The sequence below is a fragment of the Myodes glareolus genome, chromosome X, assembly GCF_982192425.1.
Source record: "Myodes glareolus chromosome X, mMyoGla1.1, whole genome shotgun sequence".
Lineage (NCBI taxonomy): Eukaryota > Metazoa > Chordata > Mammalia > Rodentia > Cricetidae > Myodes > Myodes glareolus.
The window spans coordinates 131,884,759-131,904,224 of record NC_142053.1 but is presented as its reverse complement, the minus strand read 5'-3'; the positions used below and the strand labels follow the sequence as shown (position 1 = coordinate 131,904,224).

Genomic DNA, 19,466 nt, shown 5'->3' with positions numbered 1-19,466 from the left:
GTTTTGGGATGTGGGTAGGAGCTGGGATGATCTTTCATGGTCATTGGGTCATAAGTTGCTTGGTTGATCTTATTGTTGGGGCAGTCCTCTCAAGACCTGGATGTCTCTGACCCACTCAAGGCCAGCCCCCGTGGCAATGATGGTGGCAGTGGGGAAATGTTTCCTTACCAGGAAGGCACAGAGCATGAAGAAGCTGATAAAATAGGCAATGGCAAAATTGCTACCACAGGTAAATTCCTCGCCAGGGCCAAAGTCAGACTCAGGGTCGCATCGATTTCCAGGAAGGCTGGCAAGCATTATCTCTTGCCATGCCTCACCGGTGGCACACCTGGGGGATGGTCAAACGGGGAGGCATTCTGGAGAAGCTCTGAAGTCATGTTAAGTACAGTTGTGGGGGTCTAGGGGAGTGAGGGGATGGCTTCTTCTCACCAGGGGCTATACTTTACATTTATGGTAATGGCATTGACAGAATGTCTTTTACAGATGAGGGTACCATGGACTAAAAAGGAGGCACATCTTCCAGCCTGAGAAAGAATGGCCCAAAATGGAATATTTTGAAAGACTCCTCAGATCACAGTCAGAAATGGCCTCGGCTTACGTGGAACTCAGGTTTTTCTGATATTTCCATAGTTTAGGCATCTTGGGGCCCAGAGAGGGTGTGTAGATACCTTAGGTATTCTGGGGAGCAAGGTAGCAGGGACGTGGGAGTGTATCACCTGAACAGAAGAAGCACAGCCTGTGGAAAGGTCTGGAAATTGTTGTTTCGATTTATCTGTGTGCCATCCTGAAGTGCCACCTTGCCAAACATCTATAGACATACAAAGGCCATGTGCCGGGAGCGAACCATGCTACCGTGTGTTCCCATCCACTTCACATATCCTAATACCTAAGGGATCTTCATAATCTTAAAAGCTGTTACTAATGAGCTCATTCCACACATGCAGACTTACCCAGGGTCATCTAGTTTATCTTTCTGCTCCTCCATCCCCACACTATGGCTATTCCTACCAAGTATCTGGGACAGGAGGGTTCCAGAGGGATCTTCTCGAGGGTCTCCACTTACTTGCATGCCAATGACTGCATAGATGAAGAATATCATTGCTATGAGAAGAGCCACATAGGGCAAGGCCTGGGAGAATGGGAAGGGGACAGGTATTTCAGGTGCAGTCAGAGAACTCTAAATCCCAGAATGCACTCCTCTCTACCAGCCTGGGCCTGCTGGGGATGTACTCTAGCCTCACACTTCCTGAATGGAGGCACACTCTTAAACAGAATAGGGTAAAGTCAGGGAACTCGAAGCAAGTTAAGGACTGAGAGCCCAGAGAAAGAAAGTTGGAAATGCCATGGCAGACTGGGAACTGTAGTTCTGAGTAGGGACTTACCTGGAAAGACTTGATGAACGTCCAGAGCAGTGTGCGGATTCCCTCACCCTTACTGAGAAGCTTGACCAGCCTCATGACCCGGAAGAGGCGGAAGAATGTGATGGATATTCGGGAGCTGTCCTCTGAACTCTGGAGTTAGGGGTGCAATGGCGGTGATCAGTTTGTGTCAGTTTGCAACTTCTTTCCCTCATGCCTTGGTCCTCCTGGCTCCCAAATCTCTCAGAACCCAGGCCCAAGAGTGGTCAGGAAGCATTTTTTGTTTGTGTTCAAGGCAGTGTTTCTCAGTGTAGCTCTGTTCTGGACCAGGCTGGCCTTGAACTCAGAGATTTGCCTCCCTCCCGAGTGCTGGAATTGAAGGTGTGTTGCCACTATGCCCAGCTGTCAGGAAGAGTGTCTAAGGACCCTTGGGCTGGGAGGGAAGGTTGAAAAAAATTATTCCTGTTAGGGGTGAGAAGCTACCTCACCAAGATGGCCTCCATTCTGATGGGACATGTGGCCAAAACAGAGGTGATAAAGGAGATGATGTAATTATGTGCCCAAATGGATAAGGGCATAACATGGTGCACACTCACGGAATGGTGGGAAAGTTATATGGCAGTAGATCAAGGTGGTTGTAGACAGAGTTTTAATGGGGTGGAAGTAAAAGGATCAGGTAAAGGGGTGCAGCAAAGACATGGGAAGAAACAAAGGGGCCAAAGTTTCATGGAAATGAGAATAAATGGATGGACATTGGAGAAGCCAGCGATGCAGAAATGCAATTGGCAGCATTGTCAGTCAAGGTTATTATCACGTGGTACCAATTGGATGAAATGACGGAGCCAATGATGCAATCAGTTGTGGTAACAGAGCCAGGAAAGAGCCAGTGTAGGAGATGACGGAGTTGGTGGAGCAGATGGAGTCAACGAAGTAGTCAGAGAGATGATGGAGCCATTGGAGTGGGATAGAGACAATGAAAGAGATAACAGAAATAATAAGGGAGGCATTCTAGGAGGCAGCAAAGCCACTGGGTAGACTGCAAAATAGAATACGGGGTGGGTGAGAGGGAGGAGTACTTTGCTAGAGCTCAGCAAGGACTCAAAAAGGATAGACCTAGCATGAGGAATGCTCAGTCTCCAGGCCTGGGGAGGATCTGAGTGGGAGCTGTCTACCCAAGTGAAGGAAGGCTCTAGGGAGAGGGTAGAAGGGTTAGCACAAAGCCCAGTTCTCACATTGACTTCTGTGACGGCAATGTCCACAACGCTGCCCACTACAATAAGAGCATCGAATGTATTCCAGGCATCGGCAAAATAATGCTGTAGACGGGAAGAAAGCATTGCACTGTGTTCTCTTAACCAGCAGACCAGGGTTGGGGACCAGTAGAGGATATGCGATATTGAGGGGGCAGGGCCTAGTTTGGACCACAAATGGTCTGTACCTGGATTCCTCTCATTTCTTAGTCTTATGACTACTTGGTTGTTACCCCCTCCCAGGACTGTGGAATGCACTTCCTTCCTCCCAAACGAGTTTATTCACAGGGTGTGGGTCTAGGGTGTACCTTGGGTTTGAAGGCGATGATTTTGAGCACCATCTCAATGGTGAAGAGGCCAGTGAAGACCATGTTGAGGATATCCATGGCATAGTTAAAGGGAGCAGTCTGCTCATAGTGCTATGGGGGAATCCAGATGGGGACAAAGTCTAAGACAGAGACACCCTACATGCAGACACATAGTCCCTGACCTGAGCTCAGACATCTGGGGACGTGGAAACACTGCGTCTAACACTGTATTTGCATTGCTTGTCTGTCCTTATGGACACTGCAAAGCACGGTTCTTGATTCCCAGAGTGCCATGGTTGACAGCTTCTGTGAAAATATTGTTACTTCATTAAAATATGCAAAAATTACTGCTCGGTTCAACTTTCTCTCTTTTTTTCCTACTTTGAGGCTAGAATAGTTGCTTTGTGACCATAAAGCAGCAACCAACTTACAGCAGAATGAATGGTGCAGCAGGAAGTTGGACAGAACCAGGGTCTCTGGTCAGCAGAGAAGACAGCCTACCTCAGTGTTCCTCAGCGTTTGCGGTAAGTAAGCAGACTGCACTGACTCTAGTGTGCATAATCGGTTTCATCTTAGAATCTGAGTCTGGAATGCATTTTATAATCTGTGACATCTTGCAATGACCATGGACCATTGGGTTCACATTCCAGCGTCTTTAAAAGCAGAAGGTAGTTTTTGGCCTTAGATTTGAAGAAAGTTACAAATGTAACTTTGTTTGTTTGTTTGTTTTTTGTCTTTGTTTTTTGAAACAGGGTTTTTCTGTAGCTTTGGAGCCTGTCCTGGATCTAGCTCTTGTAGCCCAGGTTGGCCTCGAACTCACAGAGATCTGCCTGCCTCCTGAGTACTGGGTTTAAAGGCGTGCGCCACCACTGCCTGGCGGGAGTGTGGGAGGGGGATTAGGCCTAATGCATTCCTAATATTTCTCAAGGGATTGTGTGAAAAGAACAAATGTCTGGCAACGATCAAGATTGGGGTGGGGGCTCAGACAGACCTGCATGGCTAGGGCAACTGTGTTGAGCAGGATGAGCAGAAACATGAGGTACTCAAAGGCGGCAGAGTTCACAGCGGCCCACACACGGTACTGATGGGGATTCTTGGGGATGTATCGGCGAAGTGGCTGGGCTTTGAGGGCATATTCCACACACTGGCGCTGCATAATGGTATAGGGGGCATGAGTGAGCAGAGGAGGTTCACAAGGCAAGGAGAGACAGGTTGGTGGCCATTGGTCAGGAGAGAGAGGTCACCTGGTTCTTGTCCAGCTCACAGTTTTGGTATTCCTGCTCTCCCTGGGCACGAAACGTGATGATAACAAAGCCAACGAAGATGTTCATCATGAAGAAGGCAATGATGATGATGTAGACGATGAAGAATACTGAGATCTCCACATGGTAATTGTAGATTGGGCCCTCATCTTCTGCGTGTGCATCTATGGCTTTGTATAGCAGCCTGTGTGAGATGGGGGGAGGTAGAGATGAGGGCATGTGTAGGAGAATCCTAGCCCTGCTCAGACTTCTTCCCAGGCTACTTATCATACTAGCCTCCCAAATCTCCAGGTATACTGATCCCATTAAATTTACAACCTAATCATTTGGGACTTCTATACATCCACAAAGTAACCCCTTCAAGGCTTTTAAAGGGTCCTAAATATTTGTATTTTTTTTCCTTTTTTGGAAACAGGGTCTCACTATGTAGCCTTGGCTGTGCTGGAACTCAACTATGTAGGCCAGGATCCCAAATCTTTTGTCCCAGACACTTCAAAGTCTTAGAGACTCCTATATGGTTCCCCAAAGAATACTATCTGGACCTTCAATGACATTTCAAAATCCCCTATGTTTCTACAAACCTCTCATCCCCATAATGGCCTCTGGAGCAGCTCCTCCACGTCCTTCTCCAGAAGTCCTCCACAGACTTCTAAAGATCTTGGAACCCCATCCCACTGTCATGATGTTCTGCTCAATCCCCCCAGAAATTTCTAGCCAATATACCCAAAGACTTTCGCAGCTTTCTGTAAATTTCTGAATCCTATTTTCTTTGTGAACCCCTTTTGAATCTTCCACATCTTACTTACCCCGAGTAACACTCACCCAGTCTTTTCTTTTCACCTATTATCCCTGGAGACCTTTTCCCAATTTCTAGAGACCTTTTTCTGAAGTCCCAGTAGTCCCCAGTGGGGTTCTGGGCAATCCCCACCCAGTCTTTCAACACACCAGTCTCTAGAAAGCTACCCCCAACTGGATGTGGTAGCACAAACCTGAATCCCAGCACTCAGGAGGGTGAGGAAGGAGGATCACCAGCTTGAGGTCAAAGTGGGCTAAATGGTAAGACCCCAACTCAAGAAAATAAGGGATAGAGATGCAGCTTAATGTTATACTATTTTTCTAGTATATACAAAACCTGTGTTCCATTCTCAAGCATTGAAGAGGAAAAAGGAAAGAAAGGAAACCCTATCCAGGCTTAAGAGACTCTCTGTACATCCTTAAGATACACTCCCACCCATTCCCAGTTGATCCCAGGCAACTATCTAGAATAATCTGTCCCATCCCCTGCGGTCCCCAAGGCCCTGCCCCTCACGCAGGCCAGCCTTCGAAAGTAGAGACAGTGAACAGGGCCATCATGGCTGAAAGGACGTTGTCAAAGTTGAAATCGCTGTTGACCCAGAGCCGCCCTCGGACCAAGGGCCGTGACACATCTCCATCGGGGTAGATGAGGAAGGAGCCCCTGTGGATGTTGTAGACAGGCTAGGTGAGTGAGGAGGAGTGGGGAGCCATGGCAAAGGCTCTAGGGTCTTTATTGTGGATGTAACAGGGCAGAGTATTGTACCTAGATACTTTGGGTTCACATCCTGCCCTTTGATTTCTTGGCTGGGTTATTGTAGACATTCAATCTCTGTCTATGCACTTTTTTTTGTTTTTCAAGACAGGGTTTCTTTGTGTAACAGTCTTAGCTGTCTTGAAACCAGCTGTTGTAGACCAGGCTGGCCTTGAACTCACAGAGATCCACCTGCCTCTGCCTCCCCAGTGCTGGGATTAAAGGCATGTACCACCACTGCCTGACTCGTCTTTGCACTTTTTGTTTTCATGAACTATCTGAAAAATGAGGGTGCTAACAGAATCCATTTCCCGTGTCTTACTAAGCTTAGTAAATTAAATAAATTAATGACAGTTAATCACGGTGGTGCACATTTATAATCCCATTACTTGTGAGGCAGAGGCAGAAAGATTTTTAGCAAGCTTGAGGCCAGTTACATGATTTCCAGGTCTGCCAGGGCTATATACTGAGACTATGTCTCACAATAAACAGACAAACAAATAAATAAAGTCTGGCATAGTGGCGTGTGTTTATAATCCTCACAATTCAGGTGACAGAAGACAGAAAACGTGTGCATTTAAGGCTAGCTTGAGAACTTAAGGTTAGCTTGAGGTATATTGAGACCAAGGTTTAAAAAAAAACTCACCAAAACCATAAAAGAATTACAAGCAAAAAAACAAAAAACAAAAACAACAACAACAACAAAAAAAGCAAGCAAGGGCCAGCAATATGGCTCAGTGGGTAAAGGTACTTGCTGCCAACTTGATGATTGGAGTTCAAACCTCAGCCAGCATGATGGAAGGAAAGAACCAACTCCCTCAAGTTGGACTCTGATCCCCCCATGCGCAGTGGCAGGCGTACTCATCATATGAATAAATACAAGAATGTAATAAAAACAACCCACCAACAAACAAGACTAATTTCTGGAACACAGTTGGTTTATCATTGCCACTGTCATGAGCATTTTTGCCATCCAGGGGAAAGTAGTTCTTCAAATGGCCAAAGTTTCTTAGCACTGACTCTATGCCAGGGACGGTGCTGGCTTGCCATGCAGGTATTTACCGTGTATGTCTACTCTGTGCCCCGCCTCTCTACTCCTCATAAGCCCTGTGAAACAGGAACTCTTTTGATCCCCTTTTGTCAGTTGAGCTAACTGGGACTCAGCAAAGTGAATAGATGCCTTCAAGCCTCCTGAAGTGGGTTTGAGCCTGGGATTCCTGGCTTCATGGCTTTTGCTAGAAACCACCTCCCTCTACAAACATCTCTAGAGGGAAGCTGGAATTCAGAGGAGAGGCAGGAATTGCAAAGGCTTCCGGTGTGGAATGTAGGGAATGCTGAAGAGTGTGGAAAAGGGTTATGGGGGGCTTTGAGCGCTTGTTGTAATATGAAGGCCACTATAATTATTGGGAGAGCTTTGGGGGTATGTCTTAGGGCCTTTAGGGTATTTCAAGGGTCTTAGGGATTTTTAGGAAACCAAACATGTCTAGAGTTCTTGGTAAGAGGCCGTGAGTGGCTCCAGTGACCTTAGAGACAGAGCGGTCTGTATTTCTCTATGAGATTTGGAAGGGTTCTGGATTCCATAGAGGGTGGCATTTCACTCACTTGCATTCTTTCAGGGTGTGTTTGGCCTCATCAGTGCAGCTGTAGAATTTCCCCTGTATGGAGGACATCTGTCAGATAGGTTCACCTTTCACCCCCACCTCGACATGGGCCTCTCTCTGGATTTGCCCCACCTTGAAGAGCTGTACACCAATGCAGGCAAACATGAACTGCAGGAGGGTGGTGACGATCATGATGTTTCCGATGGTCCGGATGGCCACAAATACACACTGTACCACGTGCTGCAGATACCCACACACTTGACTAGCGGGCGTCGCAGGCCATAGCATGTAGTGGGAGCTTGGGTGATGAATATAGCTTAAGGACTTGGGCCAGGGGTAGGTGGTTGCAAGTGAGGAACACTAGTGTTGTGGGCTAGCATGTATGACTATTAACAAAGAATAAGTGTTTTCTAGGTAAGGACATATAGTCACATGTCAAGGACATGAGTCAGAAAAACATGGCCACTGGTATAGTCACTTGTAAGGAACACAGAGCAGACCACATGGCCAGTAGTGAAAAATCTATGGTCACGTGTTGGATTCAGGCTGCACAGTAACGTCTTTGTGCAAATGGTCAGTTGGATCTGTGATCCTGACCCGGGGCTTGGGTCCTGTGGCTTTGGGTGAGTTGGGCTTACCTTGAGTCCCTTGGCCCTGTTGATGGCTCTGAGGGGCCGCAGGACTCGGAGTACTCGGAGAATCTTCACAACTGAGATGGCACTGGAGCTGGGGGTGGGAGGTTTTCAGGTCCTAATTAGGGCTTGGTCCCAGTTCTGGGAGGAGTGGGGTGGGCAGGGAAATGTGCTACTCACTGGATGCCAAAGGAGATGAGGGACACGCTGACCACAAGCAGATCCAACATATTGAACCAACTACGGCAGAAAGAGCCGCGGTGCAGGAAGGCCCCAAACACTGTCATCTGGGGATCAGATGATACTGGATTAGACCTCAGACCTGAGGAGAGCTGGTGGATAGGATGGGAGAGGGTGGCAGAGAATGTATTGGGGGTTCAGTAATCACCTTTAGTAGAATCTCCACAGTGAAAATGGAGGTAAAGGCATAATCAAAGTATCCCAGAATCTGAGGAAATGAGAAAGATGAGGAAGTGTCATTACTAAAGATTGATAGGTATGTGTGTGCCTCTTTTTCTTCCTTCCCTATCTATCTGTCTGTCTGTCTGTCTATCTATCTATCTATCTATCATCTATCAATCTATCTATCACCTGTCTGTCTTTATGTCTATCATCTGTCTGTCTGTCTATCTATCCATCCACACGTCTGTCTGTCCATTCATCTGTCCATCCATCTCTCTCTCTCTATGTCCGTCCACCTGCCCGTTTGTCTGTTTGTCCATCCATATCTATCTATCTATCTATCTATCTATCTATCTATCTATCTATCTATCTATCTATCTGAGACAAGCCTTACTCTGCAGCCCAGGGTGGCCTCTGAGTTGCAGTACCACTGTGCCAGCTTGTGTGTGCACCACTCTGTATAAGCCTTGCTCTCCCTCATCCTTCCCTCTTAGCATTAGGAAAGACTTTTTATACATGCCAAGGTTTGTCCACCTGAGATGAGGACTCAGATTTAGATTCCTTTGTCTCTACCCAGCTACACTGAGTGCCCTTGGCCTGTTTAACCTCTCTGAGTGCAGGCTCTCCCATCCCCAGTCAAATCCTGCTATCCTGCCCACACTTCTTGGAGTATGGAAATGACTGCTGGCACTGTATTCTCCACCATTACTGGTCTTCTCCTCTAGTCCAGTGAAGAGTCGTCTCCTGGTTTCTACTCTGGCTTGAATTTGTGTCGAGGAGAATGCCCCTGTGAGTTCTGGCTTGAATTTGTGCCGAGGAGAATGCCCCTGTGAGTTCTGGCTTGAATTTGTGCCGAGGAGAATGCCCCTGTGAGTTCCTCCTAGCCTTCAGCCATGGGCTCACATGGTTGCGGAAGGAGTGGGCCCGGATGGGGTCCTCAGCGGCCAGGGACACACTGCTGAGGATGATGAACACCAGGATGAGACTGGTGAAGACGTGATGATGTATGAGAGTGTGGCAGGCCTTCCGAAGTCTGGGGAGTGGGGAAAAGTCGGTGATTAGAAACCAGGATCAGCTGGGCAGTGGTGGCACATGCCTTTAATCCCAGCACTCGGGAGTTTAAGGCCAGCCTGGTCTACAGGAGCTAGTTCCAAGACAGGCTCCAAAGCTACAGAGAAACCCTGTCTCGGAAAACAAAAACAACAACAACAACAACAACAACAACAAAAGAAACCAGGATCAGTGTTTACTGGGAGACCCCAAGGGATACATCTGTGCCCATTGCCTCCTGGGTAGTTCTGGGGCTCTCTTCCTGGCCAGTCCCTGTTGCCCTACCCTACTTCCTCCTTCTAGCACTCACGGGTTGGTTTGGCTGAGGCAGAAGAAAGCACTGCCTTCAGGAATGGGTACCACCTTCTCCTTGGGTACAACTTCCTGTAAGAGTTCCACATGCCCTTCACCACCTTCCTCCTCCTCCTCTTCTTCTTCCTCTTCCTCTATGCATGGTTCTTAAAAAGAGCAAAAAGGGAAGTTGGTTGAGAGAATCAATGGAAAGGTCCTGGAGCTATGCTTGACATAGGATGAATTCTTTGCATTTCCTGCCCAGAACCTCAGCTTCTCGGGGAGGAGGTCTTAAATCCATGCCTAGCTTTTCCAACAGTTTCTGGGATGCAGTGAGAGCCTGGTGAGTGTGTTTAGTGAGTGTACTATATACACACAATTTGATAACAAAGGCTCTGAGAAGGTCTACAGTAAAATTAAATGTCCATTTCTCTTGTTTAACCTTGTTTTCCCAAATGTTGCCGGTTAGGGACCAAGCTTATTCATTCATCACAGAGTAATTGCTTTTACAGTCATCAAGATTATACTTAGGACCTGGCACTCTACCATTGAGGTAGATCCCTAGTCCTTATTGGTGTGTTTATTATTTTTCTGAGATAGTGTCTAGTGTCTCTAATATAGTCCAGGCTGGCCTGGAACTCACTGTTTAGCACAAGGTGTTCTTGAATTTGTCACCTTTTGCAAGATTTGGGACTGCAGATATGTGCTACTATGCCTACTGCCTTCAGGATGACCTTGGAAGAGTCTGGTAGCCAGGAGTTCTCTGCCTGAGTCCTCTTTCCAAGACTCCATGCCTCTTCCATCGGAAGAGGACCTGCCTACTTGCCTGCTCCTGCACTCTTTGCACCCTCTGCTTCCTCATTCTCTCCGCCAGGCACCTGGAGACAGGAAGACTGGAGTCATCGATTATGGGCGAGACACCAGGAAATAGACACAAAGGAGGCATGGAAGAGACAGGATAATATGGAAATGGATTGGCAAAGGATGGGGCTAAAACCATGTACATGTCGATAGGTATGGGTGGTAGGAGGAAGTATATATAATTCCCAGGCTTCTTTTCTTTAAGATTTGTTTATTTAGCTTTTTTCGAGACAGGGTTCCTCTGTGTAGCCCTGGTTGTCCTGGAACTCAATTTGTAGATCAGGCTGGCCTCGAACTCACAGAAATCTGCCTGCCTTTGCCTCCCAAGTGCTGGGATTAAAGGTGTGTGTTACCACCGCCCAGTTTTAAGATTTTTATTATTATTGTTTTTTAATGATGTGTGTCTGTGTGTGGGTGTGTGCATGTGAATTCAGGTGACCTTGGAGGCCAGAGGGCTTAGAACTCCTGGACCTGGAGGTACAGGTAGTTGTGGTCTGTTTGGCATGGATCTGGGAACCAAACTCAGATCCTTTAGAGGAGCAGCAAGCATTCTTAACTGTGGAACCATCTCTGCAGCTCCCCCACCCTTTTTAAAAAAGGGTCTCACTATGTAGCCCTGGCCGCCTGGAACTCGCTATGTTGACCAGACTAATTGAAAACTCATAGAGACCCCCTGCTTCTGCTTCCCTAGTGCTGGGATCAAAGGAGTGCAATCACTACAGCCAGGCTTCTAACTCACCAACACTCTGCTGTCCTGTGGGGTGTGTCCTTCACTGCTCTTTTCTCTGTCAAGAAAAATAAGAGATGATGGCGGCAGGTGGTAAGGCTGGGATGGACACTGCTGTCAGGATATTGATTCTTGGGACTTCCCGCTTCTGTTCCCAGTACCTAGAGTCTATCTTCACAGTGCACAAAAGGAACCGTGAAATCCTAACGCTCCCATGCCTAGCTCTACTAAGAGCAAAAGCCAAAACTCTCATTTTGCTCTGAGATATCCCCAGGCTGGTCTTGTTATTCCTCCTGACATCTAGCCACATTTCTGTTGCTGACCCCCTTCTCCACCCCCCCATCCCCCCTGCTGCATTCCAACCTCACTGGTGGCTTATGTTTGCTTGTGAATGGCACTGAGATGGATACCAGAATTTCAAGCAGGTACATTTTCTTCCTCTGAACTAGGTCCCGAGCCCTGGTGTTCTGTAGTCAATGCGCTAACAATACCACAACTTCAAAGGAGCAATCTTTTTTTTTTTGAGTCAGAGTTTCTCTGTGTAACAGTTCTGGCTGTTCTGGAACTCACTCTGTAGACCAGGTTGGCCTCAAACTCATGGAGATTCGCCTGTCTCTGCCTCGTGAGTGGTAGATTAAAGGTGTGCACCACCACCACCAGGCAAAGGAGCAATCTTATTGAACCTTATATCCTCTGCAGTGTCAATGTGGAGCCCAGGTTGGCCTTGAACTCCTTATCCTCCTGACTCAGCTGTCCAAGTGCAGGGAATATATGGTTTAATTTTTTTTACTATTGCTTTGTTCTGTTTTCTGTTCCTTCACTACTACTTATTATTAACATCCTTTTTTAGACAATTCATAACTGGACTGGAACTCACTATGTAGACCAGGATGGTCTCTGACTTGTAGAGATAACTTCTGCCTCTGAGAGCTGGAATTAAAGGCATGTGCTACCACACCCGGCTTACTAACATATTCTTAAAATTGTATACCTATATTCTTGTAGTTTGCTTGTCTTCCTCAACTACAAACAGCAAGGATTCGGTGTGCCTCAACCCATGTTGTCTCCTTAGCATTTGCATCAGAGCCTAACACAAAATTATTGTGTGTATGCTCAATAAATTCATGTTGAAGGAATGAATGAATGAGGCCTGTATCTGGAGCTGGGTGCTGCCAGCTCAACTGAAGTCTTGTGGAGTGTGTGTGTGTGTGTGTGTGTGTGTGTGTGTGTGAGAGAGAGAGAGAGAGAGAGAGAGAGAGAGAGAGAGAGAGAGATCCAATCAGAAATCATAGAGAAAGCATGTCTTGGAGATGGAGCCAATAGCTTACCTGCCCTTGTCTTTGGCAGTGCCTGCATCTCCACTGGCTAGGTTATCCACAGCAATGGCAAGAAATACATTCAACAGGATGTCTGGGGTGAGTTCAGGCTACAAAGATGGAGAAGCAGCCTGCCTGTGGACTGCCCAACATCCCCTCCACCCCCTCACCCTGCTCTATCCTGTCTCCCAAAGTTCTGAGGATACAGTTGCCGCAGATGAAGAGGATGATGAAATAAACACACACCAGCATCCCTGGGAAGAAAGGGCCACCGTAGGCCATGATACCGTCATACATGACGACGTTCCAATCTTCACCTGTCAGAATCTGCGGAAGGAAGTAATCACATAGTTCTTGGGACCCGCCTATAACTCCAGGTCATACCAACACACACACACACACACACACACACACACACACACACACACACACACACAGACATAGACACAGACACACAGACACAGACACACACACACACACACACACACACACACATACAGAGAGAGAGAGAGAGAGAGAGAGAGAGAGAGAGAGAGAGAGAGAGATCTCAGGATCTCCAGGCCATACCTGAAAGACAGTGAGGAGGGCTTGGGGGAAGGTGTCAAAGGTACTTCTCTTGGTGTGGGTTTGGTCGAAGTTGAACTTGCCCCCAAACAGCTGCATGCCAAGCAGGGAGAAGATGATGATAAAGAGAAAGAGGAGAAGCAACAAGGATGCGATGGACTTCATGGAATTGAGCAGGGATGCCACCAGATTGCTCAGAGACGCCCAGTGTCTGCAGCAGAGACCCGAAAAGGGCAAAGTTGATGTTTCGTCTCCTGCGGAGTCCCGGCAGGCCTCCAACTTGGGATACACCAGAGCACATGGGGTTAAAATAGCTTGTGGTGCAAGGTTGGAGGTGACTTTTGGAATCAAAGCATGATAAGAGTAAGAAAGGAGTGAACCTTTAAGTTTGGAGTTAAAGTTGGCATTCAGGGTGCGGCGGGAGGTAAAACTAGGGGCGAGGTATAGATACAATTGGGTTTCGTGTTAGGACTGGGATGAATTGGGCATGGGGTTATGGTGAGTTGGGGTTGGAGGAGTTGGAATAAGGTTATGGTTGAAGGTTGGTATAAGGGAGGGAATAAAGAGAGTTTGAGGCTGGGGAGAGCAAAAACATGGGATTACAGTTGGAGAAAGGTTGCTGACTGGGGTAGGGATGCATCAGAGAATTGAGAAGGGCACTGTGGTTGGTGCTCAGTGAGAGGACTGGGGCTGGGAATTAGGGCTGAGGTGGAGGTTGGGTTGGGCTTGGGATTAGACAGCGGACCTGTGCATGTGTATTTGGGATTGGATTTAGAGAGGACAGTATGGCTGGGACTGGTGATGAACATAGAGATGGGCTTGGGGGTAAAATCATTGTAGCAAGTGGGATGGAGACGGAGGAGGCACTATTCCCAGGTGACTCTCCTCTCCACGGGGATGGGAACTTGTGCATGCTCTGCTTTCTGGTGTTTCCCTAGGACCTAGAAGGTCAGCACACAACAGTAGGTACTCAAAGAGTGTTTGCTAAAAGAATGGCGAGACTGACGAAATTATCTTCGGAGCTGGGGTGTGGAATTGGGGCTGCATTTTGGGGCCCATGCACACACACCTGGTGACCTTGAAAATCCTGAGGAGGCGCACACATCGGAGCACTGAGATCCCAAGAGGCTGCATGGCTCCCACCTCCACCAACGTGGTTTCTAGGATGCCTCCACAGACCACGAAGCAGTCAAAGCGGTTGAAAAAGGAGGCAACATAGACAGAGGGGCCCAGACCATAGAGTTTGAGAAGCATCTCCACCGTGAAGAGACAGAGCAGCACTTTGTTGGCATACTCTGTAGAGAGAGTGGGGCGGGTGACTGAGCTGGCTATGGCAACATGTAGGAAGCCAGGAGCTTTGGCGTGATCTTGGGGTAGCAGGGAACAGGCCAGGTATGGACTAGGGTTTAATTGGGGTTAGGGACTGAGGTGAATTTGTAGGTTTGGAGCTGGGGTAGAGGATAGAGTTGAGATGGGTACCAGAGTCAGCCTTTGTGAATCCAAGACAACTCCAAATTCAATGGTACAGTCGGTATCTGGGAGTTATTATTTTTAAATTATTTTTTCTATTTATGTCTTATGGTTCTTGTTCTGGGTACAGTACCCAGGGGCTCACACGGGTACTCTACCAGCTCCAAGCCTGAGGTTTCTTTAGGATTGAACAGGTTTGGGGTGGGGTTGGGAGCAAGATCAACGGTGAAATTGGGCTTGAGATTGTACAGAGTAATAACAACAGGTGACGCAATGTGGGCCAAGCAGTATCTAAGCTGAGTTCCTTTAATCGCCCCAACCACTCCAGGCCATGGCTAGTTAGAAGTAGCTCCATCTTGTGCAAAGGAAAGCTGAGGTACAGAGGAGTTGTCCTGATAGCCTGGTGTTAAGAGGCCAGGTTAGAATCCTGCTCTGTCTCTTGGGGGCTGAGTCCCGGGGTTAGTTGCTTAACTTCAGTGCCCTGGTGATCAGGACCCTTGGCCATCCTTAGTACATAGGTACTAAGTAAGGTTCTAGCAGAACACAGTTTGAGTTTGGACATGTGAAACACTGAGATTAGAGCTTTATGCACACAGCAAGTACCACATAAGTGTGGTTTGCAGGGTGAGATAGGACAGGTTAAGATTTCTATACTCATCTGGATTGAATGATAGTATCTGGGGGGTGGGGAGTCTAAGATTCCCTAGAGAGCCTGCATTTGAACGCCTGAAGTGGAGGGAGCAAGGGATGAAGAAGAGAGCTGGCAGGCTGAGGCACACCCTGGGTCTGGGTGAGCCACACAGGCTGCCCATGGTGCTCCGAGGCGATGGTCAATGTGTTGAGGAAGACGAGCAGCAGAACAGCCCAGTAGCAGGCATTGGACTTGACAGCCCGGCGGCAGTGTGCACGGAGGCTCCGATTGGCTCGACGGAAGTGGCGACTGGGCAGAGGAGAACCCATCATCACATCACTGAGATGGCTTAGGTCAACCCGCGGGTCAGTTCAGGGAGCTCAGAAGTCCAATGATGCTTGGAGGTGGACTGGTCTTAAAGTCATGGGGTCAAAAGGTTGCACACTTTTACAACTTACCAGACTTTGGTTTTCATGATCTTGTTTCTAGAAAGGATGAGAAAGGGATGGGGTGTCATAAGGGGCTGAGAGGGAATCAGCATCTGTGGGTAGAAATCAGGGTTGAGGTCATGATTTGAAGCTAAAGGAAGGATGGGGGTCTGGGCTACTTAGGATTCAAGGGCTGGGATCCCTTACAGGCAGCGTGTACAGCTGGCCAGAGACCCCTCTTCTTCTTCCTCATCTCCTGGGGTGTCTGCCATGGAGCCAGTGTCACTGGCTGGGAGGCTGGCTGTGGGCAAAGTGAGGATAGAGGTCAGGACCCAAAGGCCTAGGTCCCATGTTCGAATTTTCCCTCTGTCTACTCATCCCAGCTCTACCCTGCCCCTTGCCTGCTTGGTTCTCACCATGGCTGCTGGTGGAGTGTGTGGAGCGGGTAGAGTGGCTGAACCATCGTAGTCGTCCACGCCTCCTATTGGTCAGTTCTGACAGCTGTGGCCCTGTGTGGGATAGATACGACTGGGAAGGATGTCCCTGAGGCAGAATTAGAGTCAAATCTAGGGGGACAAGGGGCTAGTTGGGGTCTGGGTCTGAGTCTGGGATGAGATTCTGTGTCCTGAGTCAGATATGGGACAAAGTCTAGGGTGGCTGCAGGCTTGGTCTGGGTCTCAAGAGGACAAATCACATCTGGGGTAGGAATGAAGCTGGGTCAGAATTGAGTTGCATACGATGGCCGGCCCGTCCCTCTTCAGCAAGAGAAGCCAAGTTGCCATCTATTGAGGAGTCATGGAGGTCTAACTCTTCAGCCTGTGTGATCCAGTCCAGGTAGCCCCGAAGGTCCTCCTCCATCTGCTGCTTCTCCCGAAGCTTCTGGAAGTCTCCTCGTGCTTTTGCCTTTTCTCTTTCTTTAGAGAACTCCCTGGAGAAGGAGGGGAGAAGATTACTACATGGGGCAGGCACACCAGTAATCTTGTCTGTACCACCCCACCCACAGTAGTTTTCTAATTGTTCTTTGGATATGCCGAAGGCATTCTAGCCGCCAAGCATTTGCGTTGGCTGTTCCTATGGCTTAAAATATCATCAAAACCTTCTCAAGAGGTCTTTCCTGATTTTTAAAAGAAGCACATTTATGTATTTATTGTGGGTGTGTGTTGGGGTGGGTGGGTGGGTATGGGTGGCAAGTAGGTGTCATGACCTGTGGACCAGAGAACAATCCAAGAGAGATAGTTCTCTCCTACCATATGGGTCTTGGGTATTGAACTTAGGTCAACAGACTTGGCAACAAATGCCTTTACCCACATAGCCATGTTGTTGGACTCGGATTGTGTGTGTGTGTGTGTGTGTGTGTGTGTGTGTGTGTGTGTGTGTGTGTGTGACAGGATCTCAAGTAATCTAGGCGACCTTGAACTTGTCAAGTAGCCCGGGCTGATCTTGAACTTGCTATGTAGTCAAAGTGATTCTACTTCTTCTGACTCCTAAGTTTGGGAATGACAGGTGCATATCCCATGCCTGGTTTGATTATATTTTTGAGATAGTGTCTAGCTCAGGGCCTCCCCAGACTTGCAATATTTCCTGCCTCTGGGTGTTGGGTACAGGTGTGCACTGATATGCTTAGCTCTAAGTTTCCCATTTATTTCCTTTTAAAAAGTATTTAGTATTTCTGTGTATGTGTGCGAGCCTGCCTGAGTATGTGTGCCCCATTTGCATTCAGGAGCCCTCGGAGACCATAAGAGGGAATCAGTTACCCCAGCACTACAAGTTACGGGAGGTTGTAACCTGTAGTATGGGTGCTGGGAACTGAACCCAGATCTTCTACTAACAATCCCCCCCTTTTTTGAGACAAGATCTCTTTACATAGCCATGGCTGTCCTGAAACTCACTACATAAGATCAGGCTTGCCTCGGACTCACAGAGATCCACCTGCTTCTTCCTCCCGAGTAGGATTAAAAGCGTGCGCCACCACACCCAGCTCCGGCAAGGATTCTTTACTGAGCCATCTTTCCAGTCCCCAATGTTGCTATTTCTAATTGCAACATCTCCCTGTTTCTCTTTATCTTTTGCTTCTTTCCACAGTATGCATTGTGTGTAATGTACAGACATTTACCTATCATGCATTTCTATTATCTGTATCTTCCTACAAAAATGCAATATCCAAGAAACCAGGGGGTTTCACATTTCTTGTTCCATTTCTCTAGCAGTACCTGGCACACAGTAGATGCTTAAGACTGAAAGACTGAAGGAACATATCAGATTCTCTTTGGTAGTGCTAGGGATTGAGCCCTGAGCCATGGACATGCCGGACAAATGCTCAGACTTTAATTTTTTTTTAACTTTAAAAATTTGAGGCAGAGTCTCACTAAGCTGTCCAGGCTGGTCTGAAATTTGAGATACTTCTGTCTTGACCTTCCAGATTACAGGCTTGTGCTACCAAGCTCATCTTAGATATAGGTTTTTGAAAGATGCTTAGGAATTTGACAGCACAAAAGGGCAGGGAGGTTGTAGGGGAGAACATCCAGGCTTCTCACCCACTTAGGACACCAAGCACAAGGTTGAGGACAAAGAAGGATCCGAAGATGACGAGGCTCACAAAGTACACCCAGGGTAGCTCATATCCCATGGCATCCTGCATCTGGAGAGAGAGCACATTCCCCTCTTAGCATGCAGACACGACAACCTGAGTTGGGAAAGAAGGGCAGGTGCAGCCTCTAAGCTGTGTTGAGGGCTTGTTCACCTCACCCAGTAGAGGACGTCTGTCCATCCTTCCATGGTAATACACTGGAATACAGTTAGCATGGCAAAGAAAAAATTGTCAAAGTTCGTGATGCCACCATTGGGCCCTGGCCAGCGCCCACGGCACTCAGTCTGGTTCAGTGTGCATGAACGCCCAGAGCCAGAAGACACACAAGGTGATGGGTCCTCCTCTGCCTCCATATCTGTAGGAAAATTGAAGGCCGGAGCTATGAGGCAAAGTCACACACTAGTTCCTGCCACTCTGCAGCCCCATCCTCACAGGAAGTTTGTTTGGCTGTTCGAGGGGTTTTTAAGGCTAAAGTAATTCTTTGACCTGTGCTAGGGTCAAAGCCCAGGAGGTATCATTTGAACCACTGGGAAGCTGTGTTCTTCCAACACGGATCTGGGAATTGTGAAGTGTAAATCTTGTATAGAATCTGTATAGAATCTTAAATAACAGTGAGGCATGAATCTGGGGGCAGAGTCTTGTGACTATGAGAGTCTTGAAAAGAAGGCAGAGAAAATGCTTGGACAGGGGTCTCCACAAATGCCTAAAGGCAGGTTGTGGAGTTTGAAGTCTTAAATGTCTGCCGCTAGGCAGACTGGTCCTGTGGGTGGGGTCTTGTGATACCTGCACAGCCATTATGGAAGGAGGGGCTGTATTCTGCGGTTTACGGCGGAGTTTTCAATACAAGGGTGGGGTTTGGCTATACCTGAGCTTAGAGACCGAGTCTTGCGAAACATAGTGGGCTTTCTAAAAGCAAGGGAGGGCAGGGGGCATATCCTGTCCTGTGAAGCGGGGGTGGTGGAGGGTGCTGACCAGATCCTAGAAAGTAGCACGTCTTGTGCATGCGTCCGAGGAACAGCTCGAGTCCGATGATGGCGTAAATAATAATGACGAATAGCACCAGCAGGGCGATGTGCAGCAGCGGCACAAGCGCCTTCATGATGGAATTGAGCACTATGTGCAGGCCTGTGTTGGGGAGGGGCGGGGCGGGTTTAGCGCTTTCGCCTTCAGCTGGGAGCCCCG

The 19,466-nt window shown here is 48.0% G+C and overlaps 1 protein-coding gene across 1 annotated transcript in view; it reads right to left on the bottom strand.

Moving 5' to 3' along the window:
* Cacna1f (calcium voltage-gated channel subunit alpha1 F) overlaps positions 1–19,466 on the bottom strand; it is a 28,696-nt gene that overhangs the window by 5,890 nt on the left and 3,340 nt on the right. Inside the window, 31 exon segments of the mRNA XM_087902641.1 lie at positions 169–328; positions 717–808; positions 1,064–1,129; positions 1,383–1,511; positions 1,842–1,862; positions 2,591–2,674; positions 2,917–3,027; positions 3,908–4,066; positions 4,161–4,362; positions 5,488–5,634; positions 7,327–7,379; positions 7,458–7,565; positions 7,964–8,051; positions 8,138–8,244; positions 8,346–8,405; positions 9,263–9,392; positions 9,720–9,867; positions 10,515–10,578; positions 11,301–11,346; positions 12,617–12,698; positions 12,811–12,931; positions 13,172–13,379; positions 14,238–14,463; positions 15,418–15,578; positions 15,728–15,754; positions 15,905–15,998; positions 16,114–16,206; positions 16,435–16,625; positions 18,232–18,335; positions 18,443–18,639; positions 19,257–19,409. Coding sequence (XP_087758767.1) covers positions 169–328; positions 717–808; positions 1,064–1,129; positions 1,383–1,511; positions 1,842–1,862; positions 2,591–2,674; positions 2,917–3,027; positions 3,908–4,066; positions 4,161–4,362; positions 5,488–5,634; positions 7,327–7,379; positions 7,458–7,565; positions 7,964–8,051; positions 8,138–8,244; positions 8,346–8,405; positions 9,263–9,392; positions 9,720–9,867; positions 10,515–10,578; positions 11,301–11,346; positions 12,617–12,698; positions 12,811–12,931; positions 13,172–13,379; positions 14,238–14,463; positions 15,418–15,578; positions 15,728–15,754; positions 15,905–15,998; positions 16,114–16,206; positions 16,435–16,625; positions 18,232–18,335; positions 18,443–18,639; positions 19,257–19,409 — 3,632 coding nt within the window.